Source organism: Taudactylus pleione, unplaced genomic scaffold (genome assembly GCF_031769625.1).
Source record: "Taudactylus pleione unplaced genomic scaffold, aTauple2 ptg000199l, whole genome shotgun sequence".
Lineage (NCBI taxonomy): Eukaryota > Metazoa > Chordata > Amphibia > Anura > Myobatrachidae > Taudactylus > Taudactylus pleione.
This window is the reverse complement of record NW_028284601.1, coordinates 3,107,554-3,125,909: the sequence shown is the minus strand read 5'-3', so window position 1 is coordinate 3,125,909 and position 18,356 is coordinate 3,107,554. Positions and strand designations below refer to the sequence as shown.

Genomic DNA, 18,356 nt, shown 5'->3' with positions numbered 1-18,356 from the left:
GAAGTGATAGTATATGGTACTCCAGCACCCTACAGGGGTGATAATGGGGCGTTATCAGGAAGTGATAGAATATGATACTCCAGCACCCTGCAGGGGGGATAATGGGGCGTTATCAGGAAGTGATAGTATATGATACTCCAGCACTCTGCAGGGGGGATAATGGGGCGTTATCAGGAAGTGATAGCATATGGTACACCAGCACCCTACAGGGGGGATAATGGGGCGTTATCAGGAAGTGATAGTATATGGTACTCCAGCACCCTACAGGGGTGATAATGGGGCGTTATCAGGAAGTGATAGAATATGATACTCCAGCACCCTGCAGGGGGGATAATGGGGCGTTATCAGGAAGTGATAGTATATGGTACACCAGCACCCTACAGGGGGGATAATGGGACGTTATCAGGAAGTGATAGTATATGATACTCCAGCACCCTGCAGGGGGGATAATGGGACGTTATCAGGAAGTGATAGTATATGATACTCCAGCACCCTGCAGGGGGGATAATGGGACGTTATCAGGAAGTGATAGTATATGATACTCCAGCACCCTACACGGGTGATAATGGGGCGTTATCAGGAAGTGATAGCATATGATACTCCAGCGCCCTGCAGGGGGGATAATTGGGCGTTATCAGGAAGTGATAGCATATGATACTCCAGCACCCTGCAGGGGGGATAATGGGACGTTATCAGGAAGTGATAGAATATGGTACTCCAGCACCCTGCAGGGGGGATAATGGGGCGTTATCAGGAAGTGATAGAATATGGTACTCCAGCACCCTGCAGGGGGGATAATGGGGCGTTATCAGGAGTAATAGAATATGATACTCCAGCACCCTGCAGGGGGGATAATGGGGCGTTATCAGGAAGTGATAGCATATGATACTCCAGCACCCTGCAGGGGGGATAATAGGGCGTTATCAGGAAGTGATAGAATATGATACTCCAGCACCCTGCAGGGGGGATAATGGGGCGTTATCAGGAAGTGATAGCATATGATACTCCAGCACCCTGCAGGGGGGATAATAGGGCGTTATCGGGAAGTGATAGAATATGGTACTCCAGCACCCTGCAGGGGGGATAATGGGGCGTTATCAGGAGTTATAGAATATGATACTCCAGCACCCTGCAGGGGGGATAATGGGGCGTTATCAGGAAGTGATAGCATATGATACTCTAGCACCCTGCAGGGGGGATAATGGGGCGTTATCAGGGAGTGATAGAATATGATACTCCAGCGCCCTGCAGGGGGGATAAGGAGGGGAGGGAAGGGGGGAGTCAACTATAATCCAAAACATGTCTGTGTCTAGCTCTGTCCCTAATATTACTATTACTTAATGTAAAATCTATGTGTGTAGTCTGTGTGTTTCACATTGGTGTGTATAATGGAGGCTCACCTGTCAGACTTTTAAGTTTTAGGAGACAGCAGATGAAATCAGGGTAACTGAGGAAGCCCTCTGAGTCTCCATATCTGACTTGGGCCAGGCGTACTAGGAAATCATCCACCGGAAGACCTGAGAAAGACAGAGAAAGTCCTGTATTTGTACTTCGGCTATTTACTTTCCTTTTCCACAATTGACAGGTCGGCCATTTGCAGCCTGCGGGAAGCGGGACTGATACAGGGAGACTCAAGATGCAGAGCACACATAGGGGTATACGCAATTGGCCGCGAGAAAAGCCAAAAACCCGCACCTGCGAGGTATTTCCTGCAGGTGCGGGTTTTTTGCTATTCTATTAGGTGCGTGTTTTTTATAAAAACACGCGCCGGGAGGTTTTTTCTTGCGCACCTCCTGAGCAAGCGTGATTTTTCCAGAAATCAATGTTCTTAGGAAAAATCACGTGTACTTGCTCTGACACCCCCCCTCCCCAAAGGACTAATTAAGCAATTGGAAGTATCCAATTAGCTTAATTAGTCCTTAATTACTCACCTTCCGAAGCGCTGTCTTCTCATCTTCTTCTGCATCCAGCGTCGGGAGCCGGCTCTTCTGCTGCAGCGGTGAGTATGTCAGAGTGTGTGGTGTATGTAAGTGTGTATGAGTGACTGTGTGGTGTGTGTGTGTGTATGAGTGCATGAATGTGTGTGTGTGACCCCACCGGAATGGGCGCTGGGAGAACTACATCTCCCAGCAGCCCTTGCTCCTCCCATCAGCCCCCGGGACTCCCAGCAGCCCCCTCTCCAGTAAGAAGAGAGAGGGGAGGCCGCCGGGAGCCGCGGAGACCCGGACAGGTAAGTGATTTTTTACGGTGGTTTTCAGTGATGAAAACCCCGCGCCCACTGTTTTTTTAATTGAATCCCGCAGGTATCGGGAGCGCGCATTGCCGCGGGATTTCGAAATTGGCCGCGAGGGGCCCGAGGTTTTTTCTTAGCAAAACCTCACGGCCAATTGAATATACCCCATAGTGTAGCCGTGTTTCTCTCCTTGCGTCCTGGGTCCTGCATTGCGCTGGCTCACTCTGTGCCTGGGGTCTCTCCCAATCCAGGCCTCCCCTGCTACAGCCAGACTATGGGGCCTATTCATCAACACTAAAATAATGTTTTTTAAGGACATTTTCCTTAATTACCGTTATTTTAGTATTCATTAACACAGGAGAAATCACTGATATCTCTTGGTTAAGTCCGACTGCGTTAATTTCCACACTCCTCATACATTAGTACATTAGTATGGGGATGTAGAAATTAGGCTATTCATCAAATTCAAAAAATTATGTCTTTTCGGAGTTTAAGGGTGTTACTATATGCCACTCTCAGGTGGTGTATAGCGGGTTACACTTACCTGCTGCCAGCTGGGCAGGTCCTCCTCGGCTCCCTCCGTAACTCCCTCCTCCGGCTGCTGCTCTGACACTGTGTTCTCCCAGCAGAACACAGTAAAGTTAAAAAATATATATATTTTTTTTTTTTGTGTAACTTTTACTGTTTTCGCCTCTTCAGATGGGAGGTCGGGGTCCGCGGGTGCAGCAGCCAGGTAGGTGGGGGACAGGGCGGTGAGCGGAGGTGGGGGGTGGGGGGGACACAGAATTACCGCAGCTGTAGGCAGTGCTGCGAATGCGCCGATTTTATGAACGTAACGGCACATGCGCAGAACTGATTACAGCTACGGTAAGTTTGGGCAGATAGGGAAAAGTATCTATTTCCTAAAAAGCTGTCATCGCAAAGTAGAAATTTGCAAAGAATTCATCAATTTGGTTTTGAAACCGGGCTAATAAGTTAAAGGGGAACTATCCTGACTTTTAACTGCAATATATTATTTACAGTATTATTTTGATCAGCTATTTATATGGCACCAACCAGTGATGCAGCACAGTACAATTTGTGGGGGCACTGAGAGGAGGGGAGGAAAGGTACAAAGCAGGGCTGTAACTAGGGTGGTGCGACCAGTGCCATGGCACAGGGCACAGCAGGGCAGGGGGCGCTGTTCAGGCCTGTCAATGTTTCTGTTTATTATCATTCTCACTTGTAGCTTCCTTTTCTTTTATCCCCAGCATCTCCTGGCCTCCCCTATCTCTTCTTTTTCTGGAAAAAATACTCCTGAATACTATGCTGCACCACTTATACAAAAACGCTATTTAGCAGCTATTGAGCCCATTTAAAAACACCAAATACTTCAGCAAGCCAAATCGGGGGGTACCATAGGGAACCCCCATGTCAGAGCATCTTTTGGGGGGGTGTCAGGCTGATTTCCCCAAATCTGACAGGACTTTCGCGTACTTCCATATTGAATACGGGGTAAAGCGGGCACGGCCGCGATACTTCTTTTCCGCCTACAAAATACGCGATGTAGGCGAAAAGTCTGGGAGGCAAAAAAGTATTGCGGATCCACTCTAATTGAATACAGCTCATAGAGTCCAGGACCGGACTGACCATCGGGCAGTTCTGGCGAATGCCAGAAGGGGCGATAGCCAAATGGGCCGGTTCCAGGCAGTGCCGCGGGGGGGAGGCGGAAGGCAGCAGTGTTCATGGCCACAGCACTCTGTATAGGCAGTGCTGTGGCTGCCTGACTGAATGAGACTTCCTGTCTGCCCTGCTGCACACCGAGCCACCCGCCGCCGCGCCTCCAATATCAATATATGTGGCTGGGGTGCAGCGCTAGACACTCAGCCCGCTTCACTCGATCCCTGTTGGTCACCCTCCCATGTGCTGGCAGGAATGAGATGACGAGGTGACATCATCGCGCATTTGTTTCTCCTGCCGCACGAAGAGCCAGGAGCCGCCGTGAGAGGACCGGACACAGACCCATCCGGGTAGACGCCGAACGTCCATATCAGTGACAGGGAGCAAGCGATGGAGGAGGAATTCTGAGGACAGCATGGGGAGCGCAGGATAGAGGTAAGTTAGAAAGAGCTGCACGAGGGGGAAGCCACATGAGGGAACATATGCTGTGTGAGAGCCAGGGGGAGAGCTACGTCACGGGGAGAGCTGTGTCAGGGGGAGAGCTGTGTCAGGGGGAGAGCTGTGTCAGGGACATCTGCATCAGGGGGAGAGCTGTGTCAGGGACATCTGCATCAGGGGGAGATCTGCTTCAGGGGGAGTGCTGCGTCAGAGGGAGTGCTGCTTCAGGGGTAGTGCTACGTCAGGGGGAGAGCTGCATCAGTTGGAGAACTGTGTCAGGGGGAGAGCTGCGTCGGAAAGTGTTGCATCAGGGGGAGTGCTGTGTCGGGGAGTGCTGTGTGAGGGGTAGAGCTACATTGGGGAGAGCTGTGTGAGGGATATGGTTCAGTGAGAGTGCTGCATCAGGTGGAGTGCTGCATCAGGGGGAGTGCTGCATCAGGGGGAGAGCTGGGTCAGTTGGAGAACTGCATCAGGGGAGAGAGCTGCGTCGGGAAGTGCTGCATCAGGGGGAGTGCTGTGTGAGGGGTAGAGCTACGTCAGGGGGAGAGCTGTGTGAGGGATACGGTTCAGTGAGAGTGCTGCATCAGGGGGAGTGCTGTATCAGGTGGAGTGCTGCGTCAGGGGGAGTGCTGCGTCAGTGGGAGTGCTGCATCAGGGGTAGAGCTGTGTTAGGGTAAGAGCTGCATCAGTTGGAGAACTGTGTCAGGGGGAGAGCTGTGTGAGGGATAAGGTTCAGTGGGAGTGCTGCGTCAGGGGGAGAGCTGCGTCAGTTGGAGAACTGCGTAAGGGGGAGAGCTGCATCGGGAAGTGCTGCATCAGGGGGAGTGCTGCGTCGGGGAGTGCTGTGTGAGGGGTAGAGCTACGTCAGGGGGAGAGCTGTGTGAGGGATATGGTCCAGTGAGAGTGCTGCATCAGGGGGAGTGCTGTATCAGGTGGAGTGCTTCGTCAGGGGGAGAGCTACATCAGGGGGAGTGCTGCGTCAGGGGGAGTGGTGCATCAGGGAGAGTGGTGCGTCAGGGGGAGAGCTGTGAGGGATACGGTTCAGTGGGAGTGCTACGTCAGGGGGAGAGCTGCGTCAGTTGGAGAACTGTGTCAGGGGGAGAGCTGCGTCGGAAAGTGTTGCATCAGGGGGAGTGCTGTGTCGGGGAGTGCTGTGTGAGGGGTAGAGCTACGTCGGGGAGAGCTGTGTGAGGGATATGGTTCAGTGAGAGTGCTGCATCAGGTGGAGTGCTGCATCAGGGGGAGTGCTGCATCAGGGGGAGAGCTGGGTCAGTTGGAAAACTGCATCAGGGGAGAGAGCTGCGTCGGGAAGTGCTGCATCAGGGGGAGTGCTGTGTGAGGGGTAGAGCTACGTCAGGGGGAGAGCTGTGTGAGGGATACGGTTCAGTGAGAGTGCTGCGTTAGGGGGAGTGCTGCATCCGGTGGAGTGCTGCGTCGGGAAGTGCTGCGTCAGGGGGAGTGCTGCGTCAAGGGTGTGCTGCATCAGGGGGAGTGCTGTATCAGGGGGAGAGCTGTGTCAGGGACATCTGCATCAGGGGGAGAACTGTGTTGGGGACATCTCCATAAGGGGGAGAGCTGCTTTAGGAGGAGAGCTGTGTCGGGGAGTGCTGCATCAGGGGGAGAGCTGCATCAGGGGGAGAGCTGCATCAGGGAGAGAGCTGCATCAGGGGGAGAGCTGCATCAGGGGGAGAGCTGTGAGGGATATGGTTCAGTGGGAGTGCTACGTCAGGGGGAGAGCTGTGTGAGGGATATGGATCAGTGGGAGGGCTGTGTCAGTGGGAGCGCTGCGTCAGAGGGAAGAGGGAGTGCTGCGTCAGGGGGAGAGCTGCGTCAGTTGGAGAGCTGCGTCGGGGGAGTGCTGCGTCGGGGGGAGTGCTGCGTGACGGGTAGAGCTATGTCAGGGGGAGAGCTGCATCAGGAGGAGAGCTGCATCAAGTGGAGTGCTGCGTCAGGTGGAGTGCTGCGTCAGGGGGTGAGCTGTGTGAGGGATATGGATCAGTGGGAGAGCTGCATCAGTGGGAGAGCTGCATCAGTGGGAGCGCTGCGTCAGAGGGAAGAGGGAGTGCTGCGTCAAGTGGAGTGCCGCGTCGGGTAGAGCTGTGTGAGGGATACGCTTCAGTGGGAGTGCTTCATCAGTGGGAGTGCTTCGTCAGTGGGAGTGCTGCGCCAGAGGGAGAGCTACGTCAGGGGGAGAGCTGCGTCAGCGGGAGAGCTGCGTCAGGGGGAGAGCTGCATCAGGGGGAGAGCTGCGTCAGGGATACGGTTCAGTGGGAGTGCTGCGTCAGGGGGAGAGCTATGTGAGGGGGAGTGCTGTGTGAGGGATAAGGTTCAGTGGGAGTGCTGCGTCAGTTGGAGAGCTGCGTCGGGGGGAGTGCTGCGTGACGGGTAGAGCTATGTCAGGGGGAGAGCTGTGTGAGGGATATGGTTCAGTGAGGGTGCTGCGTCAGGTGGACTGCTGCATCAGGTGGAGTGCTGCGTCGGGGACTGCTGCATCAGGGGGAGAGCTGCATCAAGGCGAGTGCTGCGTCAGGGGGAGCGCTGCGTCAGGGGGAGCGCTGTGTGAGGGATAAGGTTCAGTGGGAGTGCTTCGTCATTGGGAGTGCTTCGTCAGTGGGAGTGCTTCGTCAGTGGGAGTGCTGCGCCAGAGGGAGAGCTACGTCAGGGGGAGAGCTGAGTTAGGGGGAGAGCTGCATCAGGGGGAGAGCTGCGTCAGGGATACGGTTCAGTGGGAGTGCTGCGTCAGGGGGAGAGCTATGTGAGGGGGAGTGCTGTGTGAGGGATAAGGTTCAGTGGGAGTGCTGCGTCAGTTGGAGAGCTGCGTCGGGGGGAGTGCTGCGTGACGGGTAGAGCTATGTCAGGGGGAGAGCTGTGTGAGGGATATGGTTCAGTGAGGGTGCTGCGTCAGGGGGACTGCTGCATCAGGTGGAGTGCTGGGTCGGGGACTGCTGCATCAGGGGGAGTGCTGCATCAAGGGGAGTGCTGCGTCAGGGGGAGCGCTGCGTCAGGGGGAGCGCTGCGTCAGGGGGAGCGCTGTGTGAGGGATAAGGTTCAGTGGGAGTGCTGCGACAGGGGGAGTGCTGCGTTAGTGGGAGTGCTACGTCAGTGTGATAGCTGCGTCAAGGGGAGCGCTGCTTCAGAGTGAGTGCTACATCAGGGGAAGTGCCGCTTCGGGAAGAGCTGTGTGAGGGATACACTTCAGTGGGAGTGCTGTATCAGTGGGAGAGCTGCATCAGGGGGAGAGCTGCATCAGGGGGAGAGCTGCATCAGGGGGAGAGCTGTGTGAGGGATATGGTTCAGGGGGAGAGCTGCTTCATGGGGAGAGCTGCGTCACAGGGAGAGCTCTGTTGGTGAGAGCTGCGTCAGTGGGAGTGCTGTGTCAGGGGGAGAGCTGTGTGAGGGATATGGTTCAGGAGGAGAGCTGTGTGGCATAAAGTGTTATAAGGAGTATTACTGTGTGGCATGTGTAAAGGGCACAACTGCTGCATGGCATAATGTGTTATAACTAAGGGGCACTACTGTGTGGCATAATTTTTATAACGAGTTCTACTGTTAGGTGTGGCATAACATGAATGGGCTCTTTGGCATAAAGTGAATGGGCTCTACTGTGTGGTGTAATGTGACAAATGGACACTACTGTGCGGTGTAATGTGATGAAGGGGCATTACTGTGTAGCATAATTGGAATTGGGAGTACTATTGTGTGGTCACGCCCCTTCCCAGCAAGACCACATCTGTCTCTTTTTTCAGCACGCGCCTTCAGCGCGCATTCTCCCTCATTTGGTTGTGGATGACGATACCAATGCTCTTTATGTACACAGGGCACCAAAATTTATAGTTATGGCTCTGCTTTGGTGTGCACAGAAGTATCCTCCTTTTTGTTCAGCTATCTAATCCTGTACAACTGCTAAGATGGGTCTTGGTCATTTGGAAAAATGTCTTCCCTTTTCTTTGTGTGTGACCTGCCCCAATGAAGTGCCAGCTTTACCTAACAGAACCAACCATATACTTTTATGTTTTTCTAATAAGTATATTTGTAAGAGCATAGACTAAGAAGTGGGAGGAGTCAGGAATAGTAAGGGGAGGAGTATATGCCAGCAGACAGGTGCTGACGGAAGGTGGGCCTGTGTGTTTGAAATGCCAGGGCCTATTTTTAGTCCCAGTCCGGCCCTGATAGAGTCCCATTTATAAACAAATGAAAATACCAGCAGAAGTTTTCGTTTATAATCAATGTTGTACAAACGAAAATGCCACTAGTATTTATTAATACTTACACATCCGGTGAGGTCCCGCCAGTGGCGGGCTGGGCGGGGAGGCAGGGTGCCATGTGCCCCCCGGGCCGCCTCTGTCACTGTGACACAGACTGCACCGCGCGTGTAGCGCTGACCGGACAGAGTTCGGTCAGCGCTACACAGCACAAACACACAGCCGCCGGAGCCGGCAGCTGTGTTTGCTTTAGCAGCTGATGAGAGTCAGACAGACTCTCATCGGCTGCTGCTCCCACTGCCAGAGCCGGACATCTTCCGGCTCCCGCAGTGGGTAATGGGAGAGACACGTCACTCCCATGACGCGTCACTCCCATAATGCAAAGCAGCGGACGGAGGAGCTGATCTCGGCGGCGGAACCAGGAGCAGGAGCGGGTTTCAGGTAAGTGTTTTTTTTTTTTATATTATGTGTGTCTACTGCGGGGGGTCGGCACAATAAGGAGGAGACCACTACTGGGGGCACTACAAAGGGGGGGACTACTACTACTGGGGGCACTACAAGGGGGGGGACTACTACTACTGGGGGCACTACAAGGGGGGGACTACTACTACTGGGGGCACTACTACTACTGGGGGCACTACAAGGGGGGTACTACTATTGGGGGGGACTACTACTAGGGGCACTACAAGGGGAGGGGACTACTACTAGGGCCATTGCATAGGGGGGGGGACTACTAGGGGCACTACATAGGGGGGAGGGGACTACCACTGGGGGCACTGCATCGAGGGACCACTGCTGGGGGCTCTATATAAAGGGCAATAGTGGGGGTACTGCATAGGGGGAAGACTACAACTGGGGCCACTATTTAAGGGGCACTGCATAAGGGTTACCACTACTGGGGGCACTATATCAGGGGCTTACTACTGGGGGCACAAGGGGCACTGCATAGGGGGGATCACTACTGGGGAACTACTCGAGGCCTGCATAAGGGTGTCCTCTCCTGTGGCACAGGGTGGCACTGCATATGGGCACTACGACAGGGGGCTGCCCCTAATCTTTATTTTTACCTTACATTAATCCCATATGGACCCGCCTCCTCCCTAGAACACTTGAGGGGGAGGGGGGCGCTGTAGCACGCACGTTCTTTCGGGCACCCTGGCTACATGCTACTCCTCTGCCAGGGCCGCCAGCATGCATTTGCCCCCCAGGCTAAAAGTTGCCAGCCAGCCCTTGGGTCCCGCGAAGTCCTCATCCGCGGTGAGGTCCTCCACTGGGCTGGCCAGCAACGGGGCTCCAGTGTTATGCGCATGAGCAACAGTCCGTCTGCGCTTGACACGGGAACCCAGCAGTGCCTGGAAGGCTTCGCTGAAGCTGGAAAGGCACCGTCGAGTCTCCATTGCCGGCAATGGGGCCTGCATCGCTCTTGCCATCTAAAAGATGCTGTGAAAACAGCGGTAATCTTAGATTACTGCTGTTTATTAAATGCAGAAACCTGGCATAACCCCTTTATCAAACACTAAAGGGGTTTTGTTTCGTTAGCAAATGGAGCCCATAGCTGGCTATGGTGGCAGCATTATTAACAGAAGACAAAGGCGCCACTAGAGAAATCCCTGATCTGTCTGGCTGTTCATACATTTTGGAGAAGCGGGAATAACCATTTTTCCGGCACAAATGCTAGAAAATGGGGTTACCACTTATTGACACATTTACCCAGAGCTGTAACTAGACTTTTTGGTGCCCTGTGCCAGAAAGAGCATTGGCACCCCCCTCATTTTTCAAAGGGACATAATGCACCCAAAAAAGGGTCATGGCCTCATGGGGAAGGGCCAGGGAAGAGATAGGGGAGGCCAGGAGATGCTGGGGATGAAATAAGAGGAAGCTACAAGTGAGAATGATAATAAACAGAAATTTGACAGGCCCAAACAGCGCCCCCTGACCTGTGGTGCCCTGTGCATTGGCACCAGCTGCACTACCCTAGCTACGGCCCTGCATTTACCCCATAGTCTACTACATGGACTGCACCTCGGCAGCAGAACTGTGGGTTCCTGAGACTAAAGCTGGGTACTCCCTAGAGATGATATATTGGACAATTTGTCGTTCTGAGGCGAATCGGAATGACAAATCGTCCACATAGTCCAGTGTGTACGCACTATGGAGCGCTCCCGTGCGTGGTTCCTCTCATCTTCAGATCGGTCTGCAGTGCAGTGGAGGTGGCGATCTGTGTATTGTGTTACTGCCCGGAAAGGGGGAATATGGACCATGAGTGGACATTTTGCACCCATACCTCATAATGCTACTAGCTTATTGCAAATGGCAAATTTTGAGATGCGTTGGGCACGATGAAAAATAGTTGCTGACATGAAGGGTTAAGAATTACTATAACTATTAACAATATTTCCTAATTTACAACATTTACCTGCAAATGACTGAAGATTCATGCTAGCTGAGAGGGTAGTGATAACATTGTGTATAAAAAACATATATACAATATACCTGAATATGTAAACACCATTTGCCATGTAATTCTGCACTTTCCCTAAAGTACCTTGTGATTCTCCACCTAATCAGCATGTTCTGCTACACCCACTTTATGCTAATTCACAGCATTTCAATTTCCACTACAAATATAGCCTAAAAATGCATGTAGGTTTGTTATATTTATATACATATATTATATAACAGCTCCCAATTGTCATTTTTCAATCACAGCCTGTGAGATGACAGTTGGGAGCTGATTGGCTGGCACCCTATCACTTTCTTATCACTTTTCACTCTGGGCCTGATTGAGACTTGGTCGCAAGCACTGAGCGCTCGCAACCGGGCCGATGTTTGCCCACTGGGCATGCGCACGACGGAGCCGGCTCCGTCGTGCGAATGCGCGAGACCCGGCTAGCGACGGGTGCTTCGTCGCTCCGGATCTCGCACCAAAGGGGGCGAGCTGTCGATGGTGAGTGACAGCTCGCACCCGTTTGGTAGGCGTGGCCGGGGGGTGGCTTCACAAACAGAGGCGTTCCCAAGCAAACGCCTGCCGTTTGTGGGCGGCCCCATTGACATCACAAGTGATGTCAGTGGGAGAGCTTCCAGCTCTATTAAAGCCAGAAGCTCTCTGGGGCTTGCGGCCACGAGACCCTACCACAAGGGTCTCGTCGCAAGTCCGATGGTCTTGACCATCGTGACCATCATCCTGGCCGCTCGCAATAGCTGTGGGTGGTCACCCACAGCTAAGTGTGCGGCCGGGAGGCCGCACAAAAAAACAAACAAAAAAAGCCCAGATTTAGAGCGAGCGCTCTTTCAGAGCGTCCGGCTCTGAATCAGGGCCACTGTCTCCTAACACTGCTTAGTAAATAGACCCCAAAGTGAACGGTGATAAGGTACCAGTCAACCAGCTCCTAACTGCCATTACCACAGGCCACACCCCCTAAGTGACGTTATTTGGAGGCGTGCCCGCATGGCACGCCTCCAAATAACGTCAGGCTGGGGTAAGCCCAGCACTCCGTCACTAGTTGGGCTTCCCCCAGCCCTCTCCCGGCACTGAATGAATGCCGCGACAGTTGCGGTGGTGGGGGTCCCCAACCTCCAGATTTGACCACCCACGGGCCACTGCAGCCCACGGGTGGAACAGCGGGACAGTCCTGTCCCGCTGAAATCGGGATGTTGGGGAGATGTGTGCCCTCTATGGGGTGGCGCCCCTGTTCGACGGCACTGGTCAAACACCCCAAGAGCCGGCCCTGGTCGTGTATAATCAGGAATGATAACTAGGTAACACGCTTACCTGCTGCCTGTAGAGCTGGTACCAGCTGGTCCCTGTGAATTCTGTCAGTCATGTCTTTGTGCAAAGTGCAGAATAATTGCTGTAGGAAAGCAGATGGTTACTGTTACCTATATCTAGTAGTAGTATGAGTGTGTGGATTTATTAATTCATAAACTGCATTCTCGTATACATATTGCTTCAATCCATAAAATGGCTGCCTCCAAGTAAGGGATACCAATCCATCGGACATTGGGCCTCATTCAGCTTAGGACGGAATTGCAAAGTTGCACGGAGGCATCCCTGCAGTTATGGTAATGCAGCAGGAGGCATCACTCCTCCTGCTACACTACATATCCGAGCTGCGTTGTACAACGCAGCACCAGATAATCTGCGTGAACATCGGCTGGCTAAGTGACCCATGTGGCCATGTAAGCCGGCCGCTGCAGATGAGAGAAAGAGGCCAGGAAATCTCCGTCAGCCGAGATCCTGGCCTCTTCCCTCCCACTCAATGGCGTCAACACGCCTCAGTTTAAGGAAACGTAGGCCGTCTCCACCCTCTCCCCGCCCACAAATGGCAGCAAACTGTCAATCAATGACAGTCTGCATGCGAGATCGCAGACCTGTTCTGCACATGTGCAGAACGGGTCAGGCGACCATCGGCAATCTGCGGGCACTGCTGAATCAGGCCTAATGTCCCTAACTGCCAAATCATTGAGGATTAATTGTAGAATGCTCACTGGGCTTTATTAATTAAAAAATAATTGTGGAGCTCATGCTGATTTGGGCAGAATTTGCGGCTAAATCACAAGCATAAAATGATCCCCATAGAAAGGTAGAGTGTTTGGAATGCCCACGGGCATGCTAGTGCACAAGGGAAAGGCTGAAAGTGGCATTTGCTTATTACCACCGCCCATGCGACAAAAAAACGCAATTGTGACAGCATTGGCGTCCACCTCTGAATCAAGCCCTCTGTGCGCCAACAATCAGGACACACGCACGGGGCAACGCATGCGCAGTGTAAATTCATTCCTCCTCTGTGTCTGACACTGGCCGTGTATTAGACTCAGAATCAGGCCCACTGTCTAGTATAGTTTATTTTATGGCTACGACACACAAAAAAAACGTCAAGCTTAGAATACCAGAATGAAGTACAATATGTAAATGGGAATAGCTATCTCATTACAAGTCACAAAGGAATAAACATACTGTTCCGGCTCTGATTCTCTTCCAGAGTATGACAAACTGCTCCCAGGCCAGGGCTCCCACCGCAGATATCTGTCTGGAGTCACATAATCATAACACAAAGATGGAGTGCAGAGATTAAGGGGTCTATTCAAAATGTTAATTATCAGGGTCCATGTGGACCCCGATAATTAACATTCTAAATAATTTCGGAACAGTGAAGCTAGTGACCTACAGGTCACGCATGCGCACAAGAGCCCGATGTCTGGCGGAGGGAGCTGGACAGGGACGGAGGAATCCCTCTTCGCAACCCAGGACTCCATAGGAAAGGTGCGGGTTACGAGTCCGGAGTGGTAGCATTTGCCATCTGAAAATGGCGAATGCTCCCGCACTCAATATATTAAAATATTATATTTAAATATAATATTATATATTATATTTTAGGAGCTTGATGAATTCTGCCCATACTAGTGTATGGGTACGGCGGGCCATTCCGCCAGAGGCAGGTAAGTAGGAGATAATCTGTGATACTAGTGTATGGGGACAGCGGGCCATTCCGCCAGAGGAAGGTAAGTAGGAGATATCTGTGGTACTAGTGTATGGGGACAGCGGGCCATTCCGCCAGAGGCAGGTAAGTAGGAGATAATCTGTGATACTAGTGTGTGGGGACAGCGGGCCATTCCGCCAGAGGAAGGTAAGTAGGAGATATCTGTGATACTAGTGTATGGGGACAGTGGGCCATTCCGTAGGAGGAAGGTAAGTAGGAGATAATCTGTGATACTATTGTATGGGGACAGCGGGCCATTCCGCCAGAGGCAGGTAAGTAGGAGATAATCTGTGATACTAGTGTATGGGGACAGCGGGCCATTCCGCCAGAGGAAGGTAAGTAGGAGATAATCTATGATACTAGTGTATGGGGACAGCAGGCCATTCTACCAGAGGAAGTTAAGCAGGAGATATCTGTGATACTAGTGTATGGGGACAACGGGCCATTCCGTAGGAGGAAGGTAAGCAGGAGATATCTGTGATACTAGTGTGTGGGGACAGAGGCCCCCATTTTGCCAGAGGAAGGTAAGTAGGAGATATCTGTGATACTAGTGTATGGGGACAGCGGGCCATTCCACCAGAGGAAGGTAAGTAGGAGATATCTGTGATACTAGTGTATGGGGACAGCGGGCCATTCCGCCAGAGGAAGGTAAGTAGGAGATATCTGTGATACTAGTGTATGGGGACAGCTGGCCATTCCACCAGAGGAAGGTAAGCAGGAGATATCTGTGATACTAGTGTATGGGGACAGCAAACCATTCCGCCAGAAAAAGGTAAGCAGGAAATATCTGTGATACTAGTGTATGGGGACAGCGGGCCATTCTGCAAAAGGAAGGTAAGTAAGAGATATCTGTGCTACTAATGTATGGGGACAGCGGGCCATTCCGCCAGAGGAAGGTAAGCAGGAGATATCTGTGATACTAGTGTATGGGGACAGCGGGCCATTCCGCCAGAGGAAGGTAAGTAGGAGATATCTGTGATACTAGTGTATGGGGACAGCGGGCCATTCCGCCAGAGGAAGGTAAGTAGGAGATATCTGTTATACTAGTGTATGGGGACAGCGGCCATTCCGCCAGAGGAAGGTAAGCAGGAGATATCTGTGATACTAGTGTGTGGGGACAGAGGGCCCCATTCTGCTAGAGGAATGTAAGTAGGAGATATCTGTGATACTAGTGTGTGGAGACAGAGGGCCCCATTCTGCCAGAGGAAGGTAAGTAGGAGATATCTGTGATACTAGTGTATGGGGACAGTGGGCCACTTCGGGAGAGAAAGGTAAGCAGGAGATATCTGTGATACTCGTGTATGGGGACAGCAAACCAGCAAACTATTCCGCCAGAGGAAGGTAAGCAGGAGATATATGTGATACTAGTGTATGGGGACAGCGGGCCATTCCGCCAGAGGAAGGTAAGTAGGAGATAATCTATGATACTAGTCTATGGGGACAGCAGGCCATTCCACCAGAGGAAGTTAAGCAGGAGATATCTGTGATACTAGTGTATGGGGACAACGGGCCATTCCGTAGGAGGAAGGTAAGCAGGAGATAACTGTGATACTAGTGTGTGGGGACTGAGGCCCCCATTCTGCCAGAGGAAGGTAAGTAGGAGATATCTGTGATACTAGTGTATGGGGACAGTGGGCAACTTCGGGAGAGAAAGGTAAGCAGGAGATATCTGTGATACTCGTGTATGGGGACAGCAAACCAGCAAACCATTCCGCCAGAGGAAGGTAAGCAGGAGATATCTGTGATACTAGTGTATGGGGACAGCGGGCCATTCTGCAAGAGGAAAGTAAGCAGGAGATATCTGTGATACTAGTGTATGGGGACAGCAAACCATTCCGCCAGAGGAAGGTAAGCAGGAGATATCTGTGATACTAGTGTATGGGGACAGTGGGCCATTCCGCCAGAGGAAGGTAAGTAGGAGATATCTGTGATACTAGTGTATGGGACAGTGGGCCATTCTGCCAGAGGAATGTGATATCTCCCGCTTTACCTTCATGATGAATGGTACGATCTTAGGGCCTGATTCAGACCCACTCGCAAGCGGCTGTCCGCTCGCAAGTGGGTCGATGGTGTGCACTGCGCATGCGCACGACGGAGGGAGCTCCGTCGTGTGCATGCGCCAGACGCAACGAGCGAAGGACTTTCCTTCGCTCGTTGTGTCTGATCAAAGGGGGCGTGCTGTCGATGTTGATTGACAGCACGCCCCCTTTGGTGGGCGTGCCAGGGGCGTGCCTCCCAGACGGAGGCGTTCCCAAGGGAACGCCTACCGTCAGAAGCCGGCCCCACTGACATCACTAGTGATGTCAGTGGGAGTGATTTTGGCTCTGATAGAGCCAAAATCACTCCAGGGCTTGTGGTCGAAAACCCCGACCACAGGCTTCTGGTCGCACTGGCGATGGTCGCGATGGTCAAGACCATCGCGACCATCATCCTGCACGCTCGTATGAGCTTATGGAGGACGGCCCTCATTCAGAGTGAGCGCTCTGCTCAGAGCGTCCGGCTCTGAATGAGGGCCTTAATTTTTACAATTGCAAGGGAAAATGTTAATTTTCAACTGCTTTTGTAGAAATTAAGTGATGATGATTAGACCCCTAAGACACAGGAAAAGTGAGATACATAGTTTCTAAGCAACATTGCTTGTTTTATGCTGAAGGCTATAGTCTGAGGCATTATATCATACCATATATTTAGAGGAGATAGGGCAGCATGACACATATTTATAGTCCATGTCACATTACCAATGTAGGTATTTTGGTCATTCTTGCTAGGTAAGGTGTCATGCTGTGGGACAATATAACCCTAGTGTTAACACATCAGGATACATCCATGGAGGCGATCAGCGAGCGGCACATCTCCAGGGTAAAGTCCGGCAAGAGAGGAACTGCAGAGACACCAGGACAGAAATAAATGACAAGCCATCCCTGTACAGGGGTTTCCTATTGACTCCCATGCCATCACCATGCTGTCAATAGAGTAGAATGGACTCTTCTGAAAATGCGCGGTCCGCTGCATACGCCCAGTATACAGAAGAGGCATCTGTGCTACTCAACTGAGAGCAGAGTAGGGGCCTAGGAGATAGGAGTGACCCAGGATTGCACGGCCCCCCTGACCTCCAGGCCCCACAGCCATTGCACCCACTATAGTTACTCAGCTTGTAAGAACCTCATTTATACAGGGATGCGTTTAACACCACAATTTTATTATCCTACATTCAGTGTGAGGAGCACTGCTACACAAGGTAATGAGGAGGGAGGTGTCATACACACATACATACTCCTCATCGTACATGCAATGTGAGGAGCACTGCTACAGGAGGTAATGAGGAGGCGGGTGTCATACACACATACATACTCCTCATCGTACATTCAATGTGAGGAGCACTGCTACAGGAGGGAATGAGGAGGGAGGTGTCATACACACATACTCCTCATCGTACATTCAATGTGAGGAGCACTGCTACACAAGGTAATGAGGAGGCGGGTGTCATACACACATACATACTCCTCATCATACTTTCAATGTGAGGAGCACTGCTACAGGAAGTAATGAGGAGGGAAGTGTCATACACACATACATACTCCTCATCGTACATACAATGTGAGGAGCACTGCTACACAAGGTAATGAGAAGGGAGGTGTCATACACACATACTCCTCATCGTACATTCAATGTGAGGAGCACTGCTACAGGAGGTAATGAGGAGGGAGGTGTCATACACACATACTCCTCATCATACATACAATGTGATGAGCACTGCTACACAAGGTAATGAGGAGGGAGGTGTCATACACACATACATACTCCTCATCGTACATTCAGTGTGAGGAGCACTGCTACACGAGGTAATGAGGAGGGAGGTGTCATACACACATACTCCTCATCGTACATACAATGTGAGGAGCACTGCTACACAAGGTAATGAGGAGGGAGGTGTCATACACACATACATACTCCTCATCGTACATTCAATGTGAGGAGCACTGCTACAGGAGGTAATGAGGAGGGAGGTGTCATACACACATACTCCTCATCGTACATACAATGTGAGGAGCACTGCTACACAAGGTAATGAGGAGGGAGGTGTCATACACACATACATACTCCTCATCGTACATTCAATGTGAGGAGCACTGCTTCACAAGGTAATGAGGAGGGAGGTGTCATACACACATACATACTCCTCATCGTACATTCAATGTGAGGAGCACTGCTACAGGAGGTAATGAGGAGGGAGGTGTCATACACACATACTCCTCATCGTACATTCAATGTGAGGAGCACTGCTACACAAGGTAATGAGGAGGCGGGTGTCATACACACATACATACTCCTCATCATACTTTC

General features: G+C 51.8%; 1 protein-coding gene across 3 annotated transcripts in view; it reads right to left on the bottom strand.

Annotated features, from left to right (window-relative positions):
* LOC148518705 (calpain-1 catalytic subunit-like) overlaps window positions 1-18,356 on the bottom strand; it is a 92,733-nt gene that overhangs the window by 18,702 nt on the left and 55,675 nt on the right. For all 3 annotated transcript variants that reach the window (XM_088477159.1, XM_088477158.1, XM_088477160.1), the window contains 4 exons: window positions 16,835-16,893; window positions 13,490-13,558; window positions 12,305-12,383; window positions 1,401-1,517 (listed from right to left, as the gene is read on the bottom strand). In XM_088477159.1, coding sequence (XP_088333285.1) covers window positions 1,401-1,517; window positions 12,305-12,383; window positions 13,490-13,558; window positions 16,835-16,893 — 324 coding nt within the window. The remainder of the gene's footprint in view (window positions 1-1,400; window positions 1,518-12,304; window positions 12,384-13,489; window positions 13,559-16,834; window positions 16,894-18,356) is intronic.